The sequence below is a fragment of the Candoia aspera genome, chromosome 2 (genome assembly GCF_035149785.1).
Source record: "Candoia aspera isolate rCanAsp1 chromosome 2, rCanAsp1.hap2, whole genome shotgun sequence".
Classification (NCBI taxonomy): Eukaryota; Metazoa; Chordata; class Lepidosauria; order Squamata; family Boidae; genus Candoia; species Candoia aspera.
The window spans coordinates 73,142,296-73,165,867 of NC_086154.1; the positions used below are offsets into that span (position 1 = coordinate 73,142,296).

Consider the following 23,572-nt stretch of genomic DNA (forward strand, 5'->3'; position numbering starts at 1 on the left):
ACTGGAAGTTGGTGGTGTATTTATTTATTTATTATATTTACATCCCATCATGGTCAAAATGCTTCTCAGTGGTTTACAACCACCACTTCATAATCTACTCTTGCTGCTTTCCTCCCTTTGATTCTCTCTCCTAGGAAGTTGAAAAAGAAAAAAAAAGTAGTATGGAAAAGTGATGGAACTCTTTCTGTCGTCATCTTTTCTATCTCATGAGGGTCGCTGAAGCAGTATGCCTTGCTGCTTTTTACCATAGGATTAAAAAAGAGAGGAATATTATTTGTTTCTCATATATATATTGTTTCAAACGTGCCTTTCTAAATTTCCCTTCCACACTAGGATAATGTAGTCATGCAGAGAGGGCACATTATGGACCCTGTCTGCAAGAGAACTTCATCTGGCGGGGTCCAGGAGGCGGGCCTTCTCTGCAGCAGCTCCCGCCCTTTGGAACATCCTTCCCCCGGAAGTGAGGTTGGCCCCCTTCCTCCTGGATTTCAGAAAACAGTTGAAGACCTGGTTTTGTCACCATGCTTGGAGTGGGGAGAGGAAGAGCCATTCTTGGGGCTGGTTGTGCCTGACTTAAGCAAAAAACCCCGCTGAGACAAGAAATTAGTCTCTAGTGTTTATTAACTGCTATAGTAGACAGAAAATCCTACCAAATTGAAGGAGCATGGGAAACCCAGATAGATAAACCCCAAAACTCAAGGCGGGTCTGCTCTGAGTTTCTTTGAAGGACAGTTCAAAGCCTTTAAACTACACATGCATTTTCCCCCCTGGATAGGGGCCCCCTCCTGCTCACCATCCGTACTCATGACAGGTTGGTTCCGTAGTCCTGCCGGGACCGGTCTTATCTCCTTATGGGCTGAATTAGATCTGCTGTTACTTGGATTTCATTGTATTTTATATTTATTGAGTATTGTTATCATTTTTGAGTTTATTGAATTTTAAATTGTTTTTATTGTGAACTGCCCAGGGTCCCCCGTGTGGGGGAGATGGGCAGTGATAAAAATATGATAAACAAACAAATAAATAAATAATCTAGAGCTGCAACTGTACTTGCCAGCTCTGGTCTCAGCCTCCACACCGCTAAAATTTCACGTGCGTTACACCCATGTTCAATTATACAATAGGCTCTGATGCATGTGATCTGTGTTCTGAGACCCAAACCAGTGTTTCTCAACCTTGGCAACTTTAGGATGTGTGGTCTTCAACTCTGAGAATTCCCTTGCCAGCCATGCTGGCTGGGGAATTCTAGGAGTTGAAGTCCACACGTCTTAAAGTTGCCATGGCTGAGAAACATTGCAACACTGGAACATTACAGATTACTCCAATAAACATAAGTATATTCAGTTCTATGCACAGTCATGGGCCTTCATAACTCCTGAACATATGGCGGTTGGGTCAGGGCAAGTAGACGCAATTTGCACAGATACACACATAAACCTCTCTTTGCTGCAGATTGTCTCTAGGTGAATGCCTGAAAAGAAGATGCTGTTCACAAATTATCTTTTCTGATTGCAAATGCAAAGCCAGAACAGTTGGAACGTAGTTGAATTTGACCTTTAAGAAGAGAGAGATCTTTAAATGGGCCCTGCTGGAGCTCTACTGAGTTCTTTAAATGGGCCCTCCTCCCCTCTATTGAGTTTTCATGACACATTCTTGCTTGTTCTTTTTTTGGAGCTAGAAATTTCCTAACTTGTGGTCTTTTCAGAAAACGAGAAGTGTCTTCTCCAACAGGCAACCAGAAACAAAGAATACACAACTGAAGAAGGATTAGCAGCCTTCGTTGCCTCATCCTTTGTTTTCCACTAAGAAAGATTCCCTGGGCCAAGGCACTGGCACTGGCACTGTTCTCCTAGTACAGCACACCTGACTTGTGCTGGATGGACACCTTCACTCCAGGACAAATGGGCCCACTTTTGGTTCTGGTAGCAGCTGCTATCTGGCAAGGTAGGTCTTCTTCTTGCTCACTCTATTTGCATATCAGTAGACTGCAGCATCTAGGAAGAAGAGCAACTTTCCCTGGCTGTAACCCTCCCCCCCCCAACATATTGGATTACTGCTCCCTTCAGCCCCAGTCATTAGGGCCACTTGCTGTGCTGGTTGCTGTGATGGGAGTTGTAATCCAATATCTCTGGAAGGATCCAAATGGGGAAAGCTGGGTTAGAAAAGCTATACAGGTAGTATTATTTAGTGTTTTACATGCCCTGCAAAAAGATATGAACCACAATCATGTTTTTAACGTTTCTGTTGAAAGAAATCACCCAAATTTGTTGCCTTTCCATTGGTGTGATTGCCAGTTCGATACATCCAGTATTTCATTAATGCCTACAGTTTTTGTTTTAAAATTTTGATCATTTCTTCACTCTTTTCTGAATAAATTTACTAACTTGTTGAATATTCAAGTGAAATGTTCACTTTGTTTATACAATGCCTGGTTTGGAAAAACGAGAGCTGATATTTATTTATTTGTTTGTTTGTTTTTGTAATTTTAACATTAAGCAGTAACTTTTTGACTAGAATACTGACCAATTAAAAATATGAGCTGAAGCAGCTCAGGGCAGATGAATTTATTTTCTGTTCAGAGAACTGATAATATGTTATTCCATTTGGAAGTGAGGAGAGTTTTTTTTCCACCAAGAAATATGTCTAATTGTTTTAATTTTTAGTTTATAATTGTTTTTTAAGTGTAGTTCACCAGTCCTGTATAGCATCTTCAGCATCTAGGCATACACTTGATCAAAATATTTTAAAGTAAGGAGGATAAACTAGAGACATTTTATATGATCAAAGCATGGGATGGCTTCTCTTAGTCTGTAGTCTTTTCTTAAGCTTTACCATAGATGGCTTCTCACTCCACCATAAATGAGCTAACCTGTACCATGATTGTCAGTCTGTTTTCTGGTAAATACTTTAACTAAAAGAGGGGGGCGTGAGTTTTGATCAAGAATTTAGCATATTTATGCATGCATTATTCATTCATCAATTACAGTCAATATAATAAGCTACCCTAGTAAATGGGGGCATCAAAAGTTTATGGTCACAACGGGGTTAAATTGGAAATTTGAAACTTGATTGTACTTTTAGTTTTCAAAAGTCAGGAGGAAGAAGTTACATGCTCAGGCTTGGTGGAAGAAAAAGACAGTGTGCTTCAGACTATAACCGAAGGTCACTGTTACGCAATGCAGTGATGTGGTAAAGCCAATGGCCATTAGTTAATGAAAATATTAAGGAAGTAGGTGAAGATCCATCCTGGAGATGTTCTGAAACTCCATGCAAAACTTCATTTAGAATTATGCATTAGACTGGCAGGAGAGAGATTCTTCCATACTTTGAAGAAACGGAAAGCTGGTTTTATATCAACATGGTTGCATTATTGGTACACTATAACTGAGTATCAGAAGAATAATTGGGTTTGGGTGGTAGGGATGATTGCTGTACATTTGATTTCCCCAAGCTGCCAATTTTTGCAATCTTAATGCATCAGTATAAGTATGTTATATAATCCTACAAGGAAAAGATGGAAACCCAGAAGTCAATCACCCAATTTGAAGTAAGAAAGAGGTGGAACTTCCTCCATGCCCAGTTTTGTTGTGCAGATGAAATCCATTCTATCTCTGCTGCTCATATTTTCCCCAAATTCTACACATTCCCAGAGGACACTTCAGGGACAGGTGAGCTATTTAAGTCAAGATCAGGGCTGACAGCTGGGCTTCGATTTTAAAAAAAATCCTGACCTTTTCTTCCTCTGCTCAGTGCTATAACCCCAAATTTCAGAGCTTTGGCCTTGTAATGTTTTATTTATTTATTTATTTCTTATTTTATTTATTTATCAAATTTGCCACCGCCCATCTCCTCCCACCAGAGGGACTCTGGGCAGTTTATAACAAAAGTAGTTGATTGAAACAATAAATATAAAATACAAATGCAATATATAAAAATATAAGTACCGTTAATATCAGAGACAGGGAAGGGCAATAGCAGTTCTATGAGTGCTGTCTCTGGAAACAGACTGTGCAAAAATCTTCCTCTTTTTTTAAATTAGATTATGTGGACTCATATTTCCGTGCAAGTGAAGGCCATGGAACTAGATACTGGAAAGGCAGCCCAGCCCAGAGCTCACAGTGGAAAATCAGTGAATTCAGCCCATCTTTCCTTCCTCTTCAGACAAGTCCTACTTAATGTCTTTTATTGCCACTACCATAAATCTGTGATGAGCGTAGATTTGATGGTCAGATGGATGGATAAGGAAAAGGTTGATGGATGGGAAAGGATAGGCTGATCCCATATCAGTGGCCCTACTGGCAGGAGAAGTTCAAAGACAGCATCAAAACTGCCCTGATCTGTGGTTGGTAGCAGCTGCCCACCCACTTACTTCTTTGACAGTCCCATCTCACTCGACCGTTGTAACCTAATTCCACAGCATTTTGGACATGATGAAATGGTACCTGCTTTGTACCAACCTCCTGTTGCCATTCAGTTAATCTGGGCAGGAGAAAAAAGTGAGTAGGAAGCCTCACCTCAAGCCCCAGGGGCAAAAAGCCCTGCCAAGGTACAGCTACAACTGCTACTGAATTTGCTAGATGGATTGTCACCAACAAGTCAGTGGGTTTATCTCTACAGTGCTGATTTGGTGTACAGTATCTCAGAATTTACAATAGCTGTAGTAAGGCTTACTTCAGAATAAATGCACAGGCACTGCACAAACCGAACTGATGGATAGAGGGAAAAGTGAGATAACATTTGCTAAGAATGTTCCTGCAACCTTTAGCTCTCCAAAAGTAAGAACCTGATTTTTCATAGTAAGCAGCTTGGGTGCTGATAAAAGTGTGTGTGTGTGTGTGTGAATTTGTTCTACTTGATTTCAGCAGGTTTGTAAAAAACATTATTTCCCATACCCACACTTGCTAAATCAAATACAATCCTCCCAACACCAAATTGGTGCATCTGTGGTTTTGCATGTGTTATACTAAAGCTCATGAACAGAAACATCCATGTTCTCTTCCCCTACAATTATTTAAAAAGCATGTTTTATTAGATTGCTGTTATTGTTTTCTTCAAATCTAGAAGCTTATTTCCTTGCCTATTGCTGTCCCAAGATGTTCACAGTCTTTTAATAACACATTCCAAATATAGCAAATATTATCAGAGTTTTTCATCTATTCTTGATCATTGCCCTACATTACCATACATGATAGCCCTACAAATTAATCTGTTGTATTCTAAGTTTCAATCCTGGTCCAAATGTTTGGTGGATTCCAAAATGATTCTTTATCAGATTGTTCAAATCTTTATCTAATAGTCAATCTAAATTCAGTTTGTTCTTGCTCAGTGATTTTCTGGACTGGTTTGAAAACTCAAGAATTCTTTGCAAGCTTAGGAAACAGACTATAATGGTGAACACACTTCCCTAAATAAATAAGTCAGCTGACTCTTGTTGATGTTTCTTTGGTACAAGCAGCCATTGGGGACTGTTCTGTCTGAAAACCCATTTCAGTTCACCGAGGGCTACAAGATGACCAGTAGATCTTTTTGAGCAATCTGTGGAATCTTCTGTACAAAACAAATTAAGTGTTCCTTGGCAAAATAAATATGAAAGAAATTAGACACAAGATTCAAACTGCCCAAACAAAATATCAAACACTTGGAATGGCTGGATGTGCAGAGTACCAGTTAGAGATCTGATTATTATTTGTTTTAGAAGTTTATGTAATAGATTGGCTTTGGAGTTTGTTTCAGCTTGCTCACATAAAGGTGCAACTGAGTTATTAAAAAAACACTGAGTTATAATGTTCTGTGCTATGATGAATTTATAACGTTAGGATCAATAATCTATGCTAGTTTTGGTTTCATATAGTCATACTTCAATTTCAATTACTATACAATTAGTTTTGCTTGCTATTTTTTGACAGTTGGCAAATAGGATGGTTATTTTTAATCCTGTATTATTGCAATATGGAAATTTGAGAAAAGTGCCTTGTTAATCACATATCAGTTTATATGGATAGGTATGATCTCTGTCTAAATTCTCTGAATAGATTATTTTTAATTATTTGATTAGAACTGTATCAAATGTCTGTTCTTTTAATCTGGGGCAAAGTAGCTGTAGATGATGCAAAACGTTCCAATATCCTACTCCTGAGCATTATCTGTGTTCTACTTGCCATTTCTTTTCACACTGATCTCAACCGATAAAAGACCATAAAATGAAAATGCTGGTGTCATAGAGATATATCAAAATTGGCTATGTGATTATATCATGGAAGTAAAACAAAACTGAATGATAGTGTTGTCAACCCTTCTTGGGCTCATCACATACGTAATTCCAAATTAAGACAATCCCATTAAGACAAAATAATTCCAAATTAAGTCAAGCTTGGGATCCTGTTGGTCTACCCTACTGACTGACAGGATCCCTCCATCAGTTCCTGGAATTGGTCTCTGAGACGGTGGTAGTGAACCCATAATTTGGTGCTGGAGGATCTCCTTGCCTTAGAAGCTGACTCTGGTAAGGCTCAGGAATTCATGGCCTCCGCAGCAACCATGGACTTATCTCAAGTAATCTTGAGCCCAACACAATTGTTAGCCACCCATGATTTCTGTAGGGCCATATTCAGATGGTCCATCCCAGATGCCTATTGGATCAAACTGGTTTCCAAATGGAAATTTTCCAATACTCTGGCAGGCAGTTCTGTGAAACATCTGATGAATAATTGGTAATGGGAAGCAAACTGGTTGCTGAACAGTACTGTCCCCCCAAGCCACCTCTTTCTGCAGGCCTCTCCCAGTTGGTACCTTGGTTCATGGAGACCCTTTGGGACATGCAGCACCAGAAATGACACCTGGAACACTGATGGAAGACAATGAGAAGTAAATTTGATCAAGCACAGGTACATGTCCTTGTTCAAGCCTACATCACTGAGATAAGGGAGGTGAAGCACAACTACTCCCCATCCAGGCCCCCACAGCCCCCAGACACTTGGAGAGGGCAGTCACAGCATCACTTACTTCACCCAGGATGGAGATATACAATTGAGTATCATCAGCATACTGATGATACCTCATCCCGTGGTGATGGATGATCTCCCTCAGTGGTTTCATGTAGATGTTAAAAAGGAGAGGGGAGAGTACTGATCCTTGCGGCACCCCACAAAGAAGGGCCCGTGGGGCCGATCTCTCCTCCCCTATCAACACCGATTGGGACCGGCCATGGAGGAAGGAGGTGAACCAGTGCAAGATTATGCTGCCCACCCCCATCTCCCTGAGCCAGCCCAAAAGGATATCATGGTCAATGGTACTGAAAGCTGCTGAGTGGTCAAGAAGAGCCAGGATGGATGCACTCCCTCCATCCCACTCCTGCCAGAGATCATCCATAAGTGTGACCAATGCCATTTCCGTCCCATAACAGGGCCTGAAACCTGACTGGAAGGAGTCTAGATAATCCATTTCATCCAGGATCCTCTGGAGCTGCAGTGCCACCACTTTCTCAACCACTTTCCCCAAAAAGGGGAGGTGGGAGACTGGGCGAAAGTTATCCAGTACGCTAGGGCCTAGTGATGGTTTCTTGAGGAGGGGGCGCACCAGCGCCTCTTTGAAGGCTGCTGGAAATACCCCCTCTCTCAAGGATGCATTTAGCATCACCTGGACCCAGCCACACATCCCCTCCTGAGCTGCCTTCACCAGCCAGGAGGGTCATGGATCTAATTGGGAAGTGGTGGTGTTTACAGTCTGGAGGATCCTGTCCACTTCCTTGGGCTCAACAGGATCAAAGTCTCTCAGATTTGCCATAGTCTTGACTCCACAAAGGCAGAGTCCTTGCCGGTGACTAGGGCACCATCTTACTGTATTATTTGGGACTCCTTTGGCCTGTGAACTTTAAGGAAGGGCATAGTATATTGTCTAAGTTGTCTCCTGCCATCTGTTCTGCTCATCCTGGCTCTTTTAATGAGAAGGTGGAGAGGCAATTATTTGGATCCAGGAGATTGTCAAAGTCTTCTTGCAGGAGGGGAAGTTACCATCAGTCTTGAAGGAGGCTGTGGTGTGCCCTCTTCTGAAACAGCTGTTCCTAGATCCAGTTTAACCATCATCCACATTCCAGCTTCCCTTTTTAGGGAAGACTGTTGAGAAAGTGGTGGTGCACCAACTTTGCCATCCTAGAAGAAGCAGATTATTTGGGTCAGGAACCCTATTCAGTTAGGATTCATGCCCAGGTACAGGATACAAGCCTCAAAGATTCACTTGTTGAGATGGGCAGTGATAGAAATTAAATAAATTAAATAAATAAATATCAATTGAAGTGAATATTTGTAGCTCAGGGTTGAACTGTGGAGTCCTTGGTGCTCTCTGAGCCTTGTTGTTTTCTTGCAGATGTTTCATTGCCAGACTAGGCAACATCTTCAGTGCAAAGAGGGAGTGGGCCTTGCTCTCAGTTTATGTACTATAGTTTGTCCAGCTTGTGTTGGTGGAAGTGTTGTTCTCTCCTTGGGAGTTCCTTGATTGGGCTGTTGCTTGCTGCTTGGTTGACTGACTTAGTTAATAGTTCCTTGATTAGAGTATAATGTACTGTTTGTTCATCTGGTGTTAATCTTTGCATATCTGGATGTTGATTGCTGGCAAGGGAGTGTACTGGTCTTTTGGCTTTTCTACTGTCTCTTTTGAATGGTATGTAAATGTTGTTTACCTCTATGTGTCTGTTGATGGCTGCTTTGTCTGAGTGCCAGGCTTCCAGGAATTCTCTGGCGTTTTTGGATTTGGCTTGGTTTAGGATGCTCACCGTTTCCCAGTTGAAACTATGGTTGAGTCTGTCCATGTGTTGTGAGATTAAGGAGTTCTCATCGTGTCTTCTGACTGCTAGTTGGTGTTCGTGGATGCGCTCTGCTAGTCTTCTGCCTGTCTGTCCTACATAGTGGCTGCTACAGTCCTTACACTGTATGTTGTTGATGACTCCTGTTTTTTCTTCTTGGGCTACTGGGTCTTTACACTTTACACTTTACACGGTGTAAAGCCATGTAAAAACTGGAGCGCCAGTTTGGTCTAGTGGCTAAGGTAATGGGCTAGAAACCAAGAGGCTGTGAGTTCTAGTCCCGCCTTAGGCCTGAAAGCCGGCTGGGTGACCTTGGGCCAGTCGCTCTCTCTCAGCCCAACCCACCTCACAGGGTTGTTGTTGTTGTGGGGAAAATAGGAGGAAGAAGGAGTATTAGGTATGTTCCCCGCCATGAATTATATATAAAAATAATAAAGGCGGGATAAAAATAAAATAAGTAGTAATAGTGCTGACCTTTGTTAGAATTTTTGTATATCTCCTTACCAGGTCCGTTTCTGAGCCAGGACCAAAGAAACAGGCAGTTGCATGAAATTAAGTTCTTTATTTTTCACCCAAGAGCAAAAGCAATGACAGCAAGCGATTAGGTGGGTGATCGCGCAGGACCCCCTCCTTTCAGCACGTTATATACATTCCATTCAACTCCTCCTTTAGAATACCACCCTTTACTCAGTCACCCGTACTCCACCTTAACCTAATTCCATATTAGAAATGTCCTTCCTTCCCTCTCTCTTAACATCATTCCATCATTCCTTCCCTCCTTGCTAGGGTGCCTTGACAGTTATTAGACAATGCCTTTCCTCTGGAGAAGCTATCCTCGGAATGGACACCTTATCTTGTTTCTACGCACACAGCTATCTGCACAGCTATCTATCAAGGCCTGTAGGCCTCTGAGAAAGGAACAGGAAGGAAGTAAACAGAACTTTTCTAGGAAATACAACATGGTTTCAGGGCCATAATACAAGTGCAAATGTTCCTAACATATCAATACTACATATAAAATCTGTGAAAATGAAATATATTTGTATTTAAGTTCTGTATGTGTAAGATCTTCTATCACCTTAAGGACTACTCTGAAACTGCAACTATTCTAGAATGCAGCAACCTGCATACTTGCTTGCTGTCAGTACTGGGAGATATAACACTAATTCTGCAGGGCCAGTATTGGTTGCCAATTGGTTTTCAGCTACAGTTTAAGTGCTGGTATTGATCAATAGAGACCTTCATAGCTTGGAACATGGGTTGCCCAGTAGACTGCTTGCTGTAACCAGAATTGACCCAATCCACTAGATTCTTTGGGAGAAACTACTCCTGGTCCCACCATTCTGAAGTGGGGCGAGAATCTAGAAGACACTAGTTTTAATGGTGTCAATGCTTCTTAATGGCCTCCTAATGGAGATCAGGCTGGTTCCCTATTTGCTGTCTTCATGAAGATGTGGAAAATGAGGTTAGATTGCAGGGCATTCTCATAGTTGAAGAACTATACCATATTTTATTTCCTTTCTTTGTTTTCCCATGTGTTATTATTGATGTTTTATTTCTGGAGTTTTATGAAATTACAATTTACTCATACCATGGGTGTTTTAATTTTTCTTGTTGTTCTTATATACAGCGAGGCTACCAAAGGTCATTTGATTGTGGTGGGGACAAATCTAATAAATAAATGGACCACAGGTCCATATGACTCCCTACCGTACATTTTACACTGATGAGCAAAGGCTACGATGTTCCATGCAAGAGAATTTCTAGCTCTTCTTAGAGAGGCTAGCTGCTGAAAATGGATAAAAATTAACTGGTGATCTCTGGATTCACTGATTAAAAAGGGCTGTATATGAAAGAAGGGAAACATTTTATCCAGTCTGGGAGGGCGGAAACAGTATTAATTATGTCTGTAACTGCTGCAAAGAAGAGCATAAGTCGCTTCTTTAAATATTTCTTTTTTCTTCTTTCTTTTTCCTGAATCTATACTGTTCTTTACTTTTCCTTCTATCTCTCTTTTCTATCTCTCTTTTTACACCTTTTTCACTTTTCTATCTTCTTTTTTTATTTTTCTTTAGCTTTTAACTTTGTAAAAAAAATTCTTCAGTGAAAATTATTAAAAAAGGAGAGAGAGAGATGTTAGCTTCTGAAATTGGGATATTCTTATATAAAGCATTAGTGCAGTCATTGAGTTAAAGGCTTTCCTCTCCAAATAATACTGTATGACAAGTATTTCTTTATTTTAGACTGCTCCTCTAGATCTAAAAAACAAGTAACTTATTATCTCTAACACTCTCCCATTCACATGTCTTACTCAAACAAAATGATATTTAGTATGCAGCTTTCTTAAATATAGCCCACGTACTCCCATGGAGATTTCCTGTATAGCAGTTACTAGAGCCATGAGTAGGTATGCTGAACACTTAGTAGAAATGTTGCCGATCATCGCTGGCATCATTATCATTGCACTATGTTGAGATGCATTTCAACAATATAAGGTTCTGCACAAAACACTTGCGCAGATACAAGATAGGCAGTACATGGCTCAGCATCAGTATTTGCAAGAAGAATCTGGGTGTCCTGATAGACCAGAGGTTAAGCATGAACCAGCAGTATGCCACAGCTGTCACAAGAGCCAATGCAGTCTTGGGCTGCATTAACAGAGGCATAATGTCAAAATCATGGAAAATGATAGTACCACTCTCTGCTGCATTGGTAAGACTGCATCTGGAATACAGGTAATCCTCATTTACTGACTGCTCGTTCAGTGACCATTCAAAATTATGATGGAGTCCTGAAAAAGGAGATTTACAACCGGTCTTTGAAGTTGCAGCCATTGCAACGACCTCGCAGTCATGTGATCATGATTCGTGTGCTTGGCAACTGGTGTGCATTTATGACAACTGAAGAGTCCTGCGGTCACGTGATCACCATTTGCGACCTTCACAGCTGGCTTCTGATAAGCAAAGTCAATGGGGCAGCCAGCAGGAAGCTGCAAGTCATGGTCCCATGATATTATGCTTAATGACCGGGGGTGATTCGCTGCACGACCACAGCTGGAACTGACATTGTAAGTCGGAGTGGTCACATGATGTTTCACTTCATGACTGTGTCACTTAGCAATGGAGTTGCCAGTCCCAATTGCAGTCATTAAATGAGGACTATTTGAATTGTGCCCAGTTTTGGTCGCCGCAATACAAAATGGATGCTGAGTGTGGAAGAGCAGGCTGCTTGGAAAAATTTAAGGCACCTGTGCAGCTTTCTTTCCCTCCCATTTGAGCCTTTTCCCCAGCATCACACAGCAGAGTGGCCAATAAAGCAGCCACCTTGACACAGGTGTGGGAGGAGAGGAGACCCAGCATGTGTTTTTTTGAGCTCTGCAGCCACCAGTGAATGGAGAAGTGCACCAGCTAAAAGAAAGGAGATGTTTTTCCTTCACAGTGAGTGGACAGTCCAGAGAAAAAGAAGTATAGAGGTCCAGCAAGGAGAAGCACAGCTTGGAAAGGTGCAAGAGCTCTACATGCTGGCCAATAAAAGCAACAACAGAGAAGAAAAAAGTAGAAGGAATCCCAGAGAATTAAGACAGAACAGGCTCTGTAAGAAGAAAACATTGATGTATAACTGTAATAGCAATATTACAGAGTATAGTATAGAGGTAATTATAATAGTGATAGTGATAGTATAGAAATAGCAATAAAATATAGGACAGAGGTGATTATCATAGTATTAGTATAGAAGTGATAGTAATAGAATATAGGATAGAGGTAGTAGGAAACATGCACATACTGTATATATTTGTATGTTTTACACCTCACTTTTATGAAATACTTTTGTTTTACAAAATAAAAAGTCTCCCCATCCCTTATAGAAACCATCTGGTCTAGGGCCCAGTGCTTTTGTGTCTCTCTTTAGTCTGGGTCAACATAATTGGGTGTGGCTTTAAAAAAACCCATGGCACTGAGGAACCAGAAAGAATGCAGAGAAGAGCAACAAAGATGGAAAGGGGCTGCAGGCTAATAGCCACCAATAAAGGAACTTGGTATGTTTGGCTGAAATTAGAGAAGGCTAAAGGGAGACGTGATGGCAGTCTTCCAATGCATGAAGGGATGTCACAGGGCAGAGGATGTGGATTTATTCTCCAGAGCATCTGAAGGTAAGACAAGAACCAGTGGGTGGAAGCTTTACAGCGAGAGATCCAAACTTGAAATAAGGAGGAATTTCCTGATTGTGAGAGCTTAAGCAATCAAACAGCCTGCCTCCTCAAGTCATGGATGCTCCATCCCTGGAAGTTTTCAAGAAAAGACTGGACAGCCATTTGTCCAGGGCAGTATGAGGATTCTTGCACTAAGCAGGAAGCTAGACTAGACCTCCAAGTTCCCTTCCCATCCTATGATTCTATGATGCATTCAGAATGCTGAAGAGCAAACAAAAGCTGAAAGCAGAGCAGTGCTTCTTGCAAAGACATTTAATTAATATACATCCCAAAGTTACCAACCAAGTGTAATCAGTTAGCCATATAAAACATTTTCACTCAACTGAAAACCATTGGGAAGGGTATTTTTTTTATTTAAGATTTTTTTTTCATTTTATAAGTCACCAAACAATACAATGAACTTTGGCCTGGCTCTAGCAAGACACAGGCAGATTATCAAGATGATAAAGGAGTTGAACCCTCAGTATTAATCTGTGTTTTCTCCTGCAGAGGAAGCATGCCTCTGTCCCACTTATCACTGCTCCAAAAGCTGCCTCACCCAAGTCTGCTTCTTGTTTCAGAGACTCTGAGGTCTTCCTTTATCAATTCATCAGCACGTTTCAGCAAGCTCAGTCAATTTGCCAGCTAGCTGCACAGACCTATTCATCTCAATCCACTGAGCTCAGTGGGATTTGCTCCAGTGTTATGCGAGAAGTGTCACAGCCTGAACTCTTACAACAGACCTATTAAAACAAAACTTCTTTCATCAGGTTGCAGCCATGATGCAGCTATGAGGAGGTTTGTTTTTGCAGAACTTAAACAAGGGAAATTCAATGTCCTCTTTGACACTATGTGAATCAGAGCTTACACATCGGCCTGATTGTTACTTATTGTTAACAATTGCTACTTATTTGTTTTATTCCCTTACTACCTTCCCTAACTACATGTCAGAATGTAGTCAAAGTTTAATATAGGTTGTTGTTTATTCGTTTAGTCGCTTCCGACTCTTCGTGACTTCATGGACCAGCCCACGCCAGAGCTTCCTGTCAGTCGTCAACACCCCCAGCTCCCCCAGGGACGGGTCCGTCACCTCTAGAATATCATCCATCCACCTTGCCCTTGGTCGGCCCCTCTTCCTTTTGCCCTCCACTCTCCCTAGCATCAGCATCTTCTCCAGGGTGTCCTGTCTTCTCATTATGTGGCCAAAGTATTTCAGTTTTGCCTTTAATATCATTCCCTCAAGTGAGCAGTCTGGCTTGATTTCCTGGAGGATGGACTGGTTTGATCTTCTTGCAGTCCAAGGCACTCTCAGAATTTTCCTCCAACACCACAGTTCCAAAGCATCGATCTTCCTTCTCTCAGCCTTCCTTATGGTCCAGCTCTCGCAGCCATATGTTACTACGGGGAACACCATTGCTTTAACTATGCGGACCTTTGTTGTCAGTGTGATGTCTCTGCTCTTAACGATTTTATCGAGATTTGTCATTGCTCTTCTCCCAAGGATTTAATATAGGTATAAATAATAAAAACATCCAGTTTTTTTAAAAAAACTTTTAAAAACCTTAAAAAGAAAACATCACAAACTAAGGACTGAAATCGAAGAGGAGCCCCCCTGAAGTAATAGCAGAATTCATTTCAGGGGGCTGCCATGAGTGCACCATAGAGGCCCATCCCAACCCACCAGCTCCCCCAGTGAAGGACTAGAAAGCAGAAGTGAAAGAACAGCAATATTGAAGAGCTAAAAGGGGGAGGGGAGGATGAGGCAGGAGAGACAGCCATAGAAGCTCAGACAGAGACCACCATTCGCAATGTGTTTCCTCTGTTGCTAAAAGGGACTGTAAGGATTTGTCTTCTTTGATGCCTTCCTCAGCAGATCTGACTCACAGAATCATTTCTCACTTCCCCATCTTCTCCTTATAAATATAGGTGGTGGTCAAAAGAAATCACTGACACTGCAAAAAGTGGGGAGGAAAAGAATAGTCCTCTGGCTCTACTAAAACTTGAAGCCTTTTCTTCCTTTTGCTTCCCCCTCAACAGCCACTGAAGAATGCTAAGCCTCCATGGACCTAAAGAATTAGAGACTGAAGCTCTGTTGGATGGAAGCTTAGCTGCCATTTTTAAGTTGAGCAAGCGCTTCATTGTTAAACTGATAATAAAATCCCACATAGACACATGATGGATCTAGTTTGTCCCACATTCTCTGGTCCCAGCCCTGTGCCAATATGCAAGCATTCCTTAATCTGATCTTTAAGAACTGAAGAGCAGTCCTGCTGAATCTGGTCATGACGGGTCCATCTGGTTCATCACTTTGTTCCCACACTGACCAGCCAAATGCCTAAAGGAAGCCACAAACAGATCTTCAGGACAACAGAGCAGTCCTATTCATGTTCCCAGCAATTGGTATGGAGAGACATATGGATTTCAGTACTGGAGGTAATATAAGGCTGTCATGACTAGCAGCCATTGCAGTGTCTAATCCTCAGAGACTGCCTGGACAAGTCCCTGAAGTTTTCTTGGCAAGCTTTTTCGGAAGTATGCAGAGAGGTACGTTAAGCAGTTAGGAGAGCCATATTGGCGTAGTGGTTAAGGCATCAGGCTAGAAACTGGCAGACATGAGTTCTAGTCCTGCCTTAGGCACAAAGCCAGCTGGGGGACCTTGGGCCACTCACAGGAAGGAGGCAATGGCGAACCACTTCTGAAAAACCTTGCCAAGAAAACTGCAGGGACTAGGCCAGGCAGTCTCTGAGAATCGGATGCAATGTCATGGACTTTTTTAAAAGTTAGGCCTTTGGGATTTGTGTTTGTTTGATGGATTATTTCTCTGTACTTTTAACCTTTGGCCAACAGCTGCAAGCAGCAAAGATACCTATGCACAAAACAGTGTGCCCCAGACTCTTTTTATCTTTGAAGTTCAGAATTAGGAACATTGAGCCCTTTCTCATAAATTCTTGGATTTTGGCAAGTTCTAGAAATGCAAAGATTCTCTGGAGATAAAGAGCAAAGAGTTTGGGAAGTCCAAATTCAGAAAGCATGTGCACATCTCTCTTTATATGAGTAGCACTATGAGAAATGTGAGAGAGGTTTGAGACAACTTTAAAACAATTACCATACCAAACCATAGCCTCTATCTATATGTCTGAAATAATGTGTTCTTTAAGAATGTAGGCTAACACCCATGCACACACCTCAGGCCACCAGAGCCAAATAGTCAATTTAAGAAGGCTGCTTAAAATAATGAAATTATTGCAAAATGAAGTTGTAGTTACTTCCCTTCTGATGTCTCTGCCCCATGAAACAAGCATAATTAGTCAAGAAAGCCTGACTCTGGGCCAGATAGATCCAAAACTCTCTGAGCAAACAGAACCCTCTGTTTGCAAAACTAAATAATAATAATAAATCTTGTTTTAACTGCAAAAGCAAATCCCATCTGAAAGCATTCTGCCTACAAAGAGACCCCAGTCCTGGCTAGCTAGTGCTCTAGAAAGGCAGGTGGAGGAACAGAGAGGTTTCTCCTCTCAAGGAAAGCGGAAATGGCCAAGGTGGCTGGAAAAGTCTGCAGAAGAAGGTAGGGCTAACCCCAAAGTGAGAGGAACAATGTATTCCAGGAAAAAGAAGGGGATGCTTCCAAGATAAGTTATTTCCAGAGCCACTAAAGATAATATTTTTCTGAACTCAGTTTGTCTGGCCAGCGGAACAACTGCTCCAATGTTTAAAAATAAAGATCTCTTTGTTGATCTTGATACTGGATGAAAAGGGCAGATCATAGTGGCAAAAAGGAAAACGAATGAGGACTCAAGAGATTGCAGAGGCTATAATAAAATGCACACTGAGTGATGAAGTGACAGTTGCTTTGTCTGTTAAAGATGTGCTGTATTCTCCCAATTTGGACTCCAATTTACTAAGTGTTAGTTATGCAAGGAAAAAAAGAGCGTAGAGTTGATTTTGCAAATGGAGGTGGCTAAATAAAAAGCAAGGTTGGAGATCTGTTGTGGAAAGGAACAACATTAGAATTTGGACTTTTCCAAGTGGATTCCCTAGAGAATTGTGCATCCTCTGATAAGAGAAAACCAGATGAACTTGTCAAGCTAGCTAAGCAGTGCAAAGGAAGAAACTGGGCTGAATCTTGACATTAACAACTAGGCCATCAGAACATAGAGCAAATTATGCAGATATGAAGAGAAGAATTGGCTGTAAATTTCAAAACTGCAAACTGTAACTATGTCAGTGAACACTGTTCTGCGTGTTTGATTGGATATGTCCTCAAGTATCACCCCCCCCCACAAAAAAACCAGCATGAAAATTGTAGAAAATGTAACACAACAGTGATATTTAGTCACTGAGAAAATCTACATTGACCTCTGTTCCTTGCCCATTGAGCCAAATGCAGGAAATAGGTACTTTATTATTGGATGAAGCATTTCATTTCTGCTGTTTATATCTCATAAGACATAAGAATGATGTATTCAGACAATTTGTTGCTTGTATAGAAAATAAATTGGGAAGAAAGCCACAGATTTTACATCCTAATGATGAACAGTATTTGGGAATGGACAGATATGTGATTATTTAAAAGAAAATAGGATTTTTCATGAGAAAGCTGTTACCTTTACACTAGAATGAAATAGATTAGCAGAAAGAAAGAATAATTGTTTGCTGGACCTGTGCAGAACTATGCTAGTTGACTCTGGGATGGATCAAAATGGTGGGGAGAACAGAAAAATCAGTTTAAATCACATTAAATTCATTGGAGAAAGCATATGATTATCTTTCCAAAGGGGGGGAAAAAATGAAAGAAACTGGACTGTAGAATTGAATAGGGTATCATGGCTGGACACGTAACTGGCACAAAAGCGTACAAGATTGTAGCTCCATCCACTGGAAGGATTCAAGTAATGAACATGGCTTACTTTAGTAAAACATTAAGGCCAGCTGGGGCCTAGCAACCAATGGCAGGCAATATTAGTTTGCAATTCCCTATCTTTAGTTTCAAACCAACATTGCTGACAGATTCAGAAGAAGACTTACAAGGGATAGATGAGCTGGTGCAGGGTGCAAAAGAGAATTTGCAACAAGCAATAGCTGAGCCAGAACCATAGTTAAGGTATTCATAGATATCTAGCCCTCCCTAAAGCTGGCACTCCCACATTGATCTCAACCCTGTCATGGTTTAACTTCTTCCAAATGTGGTAATTCTACTAATACAGAAAGTTTTATGTTCAGGGCAGGTAGCATGGCATGTTAACATTTCATTCAGGCAGCATTTGGGGTAGAGTGGTGAGTTTTTGCTCAAAATTGCCCCCAGTTCATTGGGACTAAACTAATCTCCTATAGTGTAGGAGATTAGTCATGTCAGTCATGTCTATAGCCTTCTATAGACTTGTGGCATAGCATTGCCCAAGATCCAGATGGCCCTCATCCTATTAGCCTTCCATAATGCTTTGAAGACCTGGCTGTGTCCCCAGAAGGGTAGGCAAACTTGGTTGTAATGTGATTTTGATTGGAATGGATCATTTACTTAGGGTGTCATGGGATATTGTTTTTAATATTCCGGTTTTTTAATCTTTGTTTGCCCCCAGAGTCTTTGCTGTGAGATGGGAAGCCATGTAGATTGTGTGTGTGTGTGTGTGTGTGTGTATCAGTACAAAGCAATAGCTTGCCATCTACCTTGACTTACACATTTTTTTCAATTTTTACTTTTCTCAAAATGAAGAATTGCAAGATAATAAAAGATAATATCAGTCTTTTCCTTCATTTTAGGCTCAGCATCTCCCACCATCTATCCTAATTCTGCCAATCTGAGCGTGAACCAAGGAGACCCAGTCAATTTACTTTGCTCAGGGAATTTCCCTGTTGAATGGATCGGGATCAAGAATGGGTCCACCATGATGGTGTACAACAATGGCACCCTCCAGATTCCTCAGGCTAGTTGCAACCAGATGGGAAGCTACCAGTGTGCTTATATCAACAAGACAGAAGAGGGGACTAGATCTATATATGTGTTTGTGACAGGTAACCAGATTTCTCCATAATGTTTGTCATATACTTCTAAAATATAAATCACTGCATATGCATAAGTAAATACTGTATTATTCCATATGACTGAGAACTAGGGGAATGTATGGGTTGTGTTCCCCATATCTCCACTACCTGCTGTCAATGTTTTTACAAAGGGTTATAAAGTGTGGAGCCTGCTCTTTACACAGAATGTTAGGTTCTTTCTCCATCTGGTGGCAGAGGCACTCGGGTGGCAGAAGGCAGCATCTGGTGGGGAATGGAACAAAATTACCTAGGCCAGCAGGATCAGAAATGCACCCCTGCTTGGAGTGAATTTTTCTACCAAGGCTTAACTATGCAAATAATTTTTCATGCATGAAACAAAGCAATCATGGGAAATTAGCTCTTTTGGATAACTCATAGAATGGAGTCATTTCAAGCAAAAGGAGCAGTTGTTAATTCAGATGCCTACTAATTCTAGGACATTATCAGCTTTGACTTTTGGCTGGGTTGTGCCCCACGGAGAACAATTGGGAGTCCTTTTGGACTCACCACTGGAAGATCTGAAGAACGAGCTTGCCAGGCAACTCATTCTGGGGAAAATCTATGTGGCTCTTAAGAGTCCAGACTGACTTAATGGCATATAATCAATCAATTTGGACACACAGCTTCTGCTGGATGAGCAAACAGAAGCCATGGCCTTTGCCCTTGAAGATCACATAGAGACTTCAGCTGCTGCAAAATTCAGCAGCCTTTGTGTTTCCTGGATTGTCCCATTGCTACTGCATTGCTGTGAAGCTCATTGGTTACCTGTGCGTTTCTGAGCATGGTTGAAGGTGCTAGTTATCACATATAAAGCCCTAGGTGGCTTGGGGCCTGGGACCACTTTTCCCAGACAGTTTCTGCCCTTCCAATCATGAAGACAGATAGGGCCTTCTGAAGATCCTGTCCTACATTGAGGTACCATGAGATGGAACTCTTCTCCTGAGGAACAGCTTGCCTTCCTGAGGCAAGATTGGCTTTCCAAGTATTAATGGAGTCATCAACACCAAGATACTTTATGCTGATTGATTATTGTATGCATTATGTTATTGCTTTTATTATATCTGTACATTGTCTAAACCACTGTTTCTCAACCTTGGCAACTTTAAGATGTGTGGACTTCAACTCCCAGAATTCCCCAGCCAGCATGCTGACTGGGGAATTCTGGGAGTGAAGTCCACACATCTTAAAGTTGCCAAGGTTGAGAAACACTGGTCTAGAGTCTATGCTTGGTTGAGGCAAAAGAGACATTTTTCATAAACAGACACACACACATACATCAGAGGCCACTGACAATACCTGAACTCAGAGATTGCTTTCACAACCAAGTCAGCCGCAGGAAGCCTCATTTTGGATTGCCTCCAGCCTTTTTTCTATGCATGCCAAGCTCCCATATGGATTCCTAACATATTTCTTCTACAGACCCCGACTCTGAGTGGTGTGGCCTTCACGATGTGTACCCTACTGTGGAAAAGGGCCGTGATGCCTTGCTTCCATGCCTGATTGCAGTCCCAGGATTCACAGGCAACATGACCCTCCTCAAAGACTCTTCTCCAGTTCACCGGACCTCAGAGGTCTCGTTCAGTCCCAAGGAGGGAATATGGATTCACAAAGCAGACCTGAATGATAAAGGGTGGTATGAGTGTCAGGCCCTGGTTCAAGGACGATGGGTGACTTCGCCCAAATTTTCTCTTTCTGTCCAAGGTAGGTTGGAACTGCTCTATTGTCACTACTTGAATATGCGTTTCCAAGCCTTCTAGGACAGTTGTTCTGACAGCACTTGGAGTGCTAGAAAAGGTGTTTCCGATTGCATGTTGTTTGCTTTTTCAACTCGGAGAAGTGATTCCCAATTTTAAATTCTCATTTTGCTGTGCTATGCTGGACCAACATTAACAAACAAAGAACAAATATCCTTATAGGCAGTATAATGAGTAGCTGCTTCAGTGCATTAGTTGTTCTTTGTCACTGCCAAACTGCTTTACAGTGTGCTAAGATAAAACGGGACCCCTCCATTTAAAAACAGGATAACTTCTCATCCCAGAGATGCGGAAAAATACATTGTGTCAAAGCTTTGCTGAAAAAGATGCTGAAAGAGTCAGGAGCTTAAAGAGATGCCCTGTCCTGAAGCAGAAATAGCAAAGGGATAGCATAAGAGAAGATGAAGAAAGGTATTGGATTTCTTTTACTGACAAGGTATCCAGCTCAGCCTGTATTTGATAGACTCTTCTGAATTTTTTTTTTAGAAAACCATGCATCTTTGACAGTCACTATCAAAGGAGTGGTGGACCATGTGCGGTTACAAGGAGAACCATTCAACATCACCTGCAGAGTACATCACCACTCCTCTGACTATAAGGTCAAATGGATCTATCCCCCTGCTACGGATGTAAGTCATTTCTAACGGCTTTAGACGTGAGCCTTAGCTTGCATTGTTTGCCTTGAATGAGCTTAGAGATACAGTACTTGTTGCTGGTACAAGCCAGTTCATGAAAGGACTTAGACCTGTTTTCCAGATGAATTGGATGACAATGTCTACCATCCCTAACCAGCCTGCCATTCGTGAGCATCAAGTGATTTAATGTGTGTCGTGATGTTGCAATGAAAATTCTGCTCCTTACATATTTGGGTGCAACACTGTGACACAAATAGAAAAGGGCACAGCTTGCATCATGAAACATGTGCCAGCATTTTGGCATCATCATGGCTAGGTGCAGACACCATGATGCCATTTGCTGGCTGGGGTGATGGGAGCTGTAGTCCTGAGGGAATCAAACTGAGGAAGGCTGCTCCAACCGCATGCTGTTGTACATTAACCTTGCAGTTCTCAAATTTGTTTTGCTTTCACATCCTCATCATTTTATCCAGGTTGTTTTTTTAGCAACTTCATTACAAAGTATACCAATTGTCTTGAATCTTCAAACTGCCTTGTGAGCACAAACCTCATTCATTTCTAATAAAGAATAATGAGAGGCAGAAGCAGCCAAAGGATATTTACAGTACTTATCAAATGGATATACTGCTGAATCTTATGTCTTTGCTTTCTACCTACTTTAATTGGCTTGTAAAGCAATTTTCTGGTAACTAATACAGACCTGAACACCATTGTCCTCATGGCCTGTTATCTAGGAAGCGACATAATCTTAAATATATATGAATCACTAAATAATATGAACAACTGGGATTAACAAATAATAATAATAATAATAAATGGAGGACCAGTGGTTTCTAAGCCCTATTCAAGGATAAGCCCTGGAGTTTGGAAAAGATTTAATTGGAGATGATGACAATGAAGACAAAGAGCTCATATCTCCAAATCAGCCAAATAATATCTGCCTTTTCTTACTACAGCCCCTCTTGACTCCAGTGGATTTGGATACTGGATTAGCTCAGTCATACATCACTGACTACAACCTATTCATTCCAGCAGTGCAGTTACAAGACAGTGGAAAATATACTTGTCTTGGAAACTCTGCAGAATTATCCAGAAATTATTCAGCTACTCTTCAGGTGCTAGGTAGGTGAGAACACAGGGAGAACGTCCTCCCCCACCAACAAAACGGGTTCTGTGTATCCAACATACCAACCCAGTTATTTAGTGGGGTTGTCTTCATTTGGTTTCTATGGGGTTTTTACATTGTGTTAGCTGACCAGAGTGCTAATATGAGCAGAAATGTGGAATATCAGTTAAATCAATCAGAAACAAATGAAACACCATGCATGAGAAAAAAGTTAAGGAAGGTTACCAAAGGTTGGCTATCATTTAGTATCCTTGTCTCTCAGTAAGGAAAATACATGATAAAGGCAGAAATTCTTAATATTTTCCAGAGTATATGTGTGTGTTATATAAGAATGTATGTTTATGCTTCAAGAACAATATACAACTATAAAATCACAACTTAACTTAAAACTCATAGTTTCTTCTGATTAATTAATATAACTGCTACAATGTTTTCAGATGAAATGTAGCATTGCTTTCTCCTCTCTTTTAAAATACATCAAGATAAGAATAAAATTTCTAGTAGCCTCAGAAATTGATGTTTTAAGGACATAGAAGGCAAGATAGAATCGCTCTTTGAGTGACATGGGCAATGACGAAATTTGAAATATAATTTTAAAAAAATACACAGTATAAAGATAGCTCCTTTCCCCAGGTCCCATATTTCCATTCATACCTCTCCAGCATTTTGAATGGCAAGGCTTCTGGGGTAATTCAGCCTCCTTCCCCCTACTGAATCTTGTGCTCCCCACAAAATCCAATATCAGTGCTTAAATCTAACACATTTACAACCAGCTTATACACTTTTCCGATACACCTAACAGAAATCAAAAGGTAAGAAGCTCCCATCTGTAAAGAAGACCTTGGTGATCCACAGCTGAATGTTTGAGCTGGTTACTTCCACTGAACAACCCCAGAAATATGAAGTACGGACTCTGTCCCAGTCCTTTCTTCAGTTCATGTTTGTTTGTTTGTTTTGTAAGCCCATAAATAGGAATTGTCTATCTACTGGATTTTGTAAGCCACCCTGTAAGCCATTTTGGGAGTCAAAGAT

General features: G+C 41.1%; 1 protein-coding gene across 1 annotated transcript in view; it reads left to right on the forward strand.

Moving 5' to 3' along the window:
• The first annotated feature begins 1,742 nt into the window (after window positions 1-1,742).
• Window positions 1,743-23,572, forward strand: part of CSF1R (colony stimulating factor 1 receptor) — a 43,052-nt gene continuing 21,222 nt past the window's right edge. Inside the window, exons 1-5 of the mRNA XM_063292210.1 lie at window positions 1,743-1,944; window positions 18,744-18,995; window positions 20,445-20,726; window positions 21,266-21,408; window positions 22,371-22,536. Coding sequence (XP_063148280.1) covers window positions 1,878-1,944; window positions 18,744-18,995; window positions 20,445-20,726; window positions 21,266-21,408; window positions 22,371-22,536 — 910 coding nt within the window. The 5' untranslated portion in view covers window positions 1,743-1,877. The remainder of the gene's footprint in view (window positions 1,945-18,743; window positions 18,996-20,444; window positions 20,727-21,265; window positions 21,409-22,370; window positions 22,537-23,572) is intronic.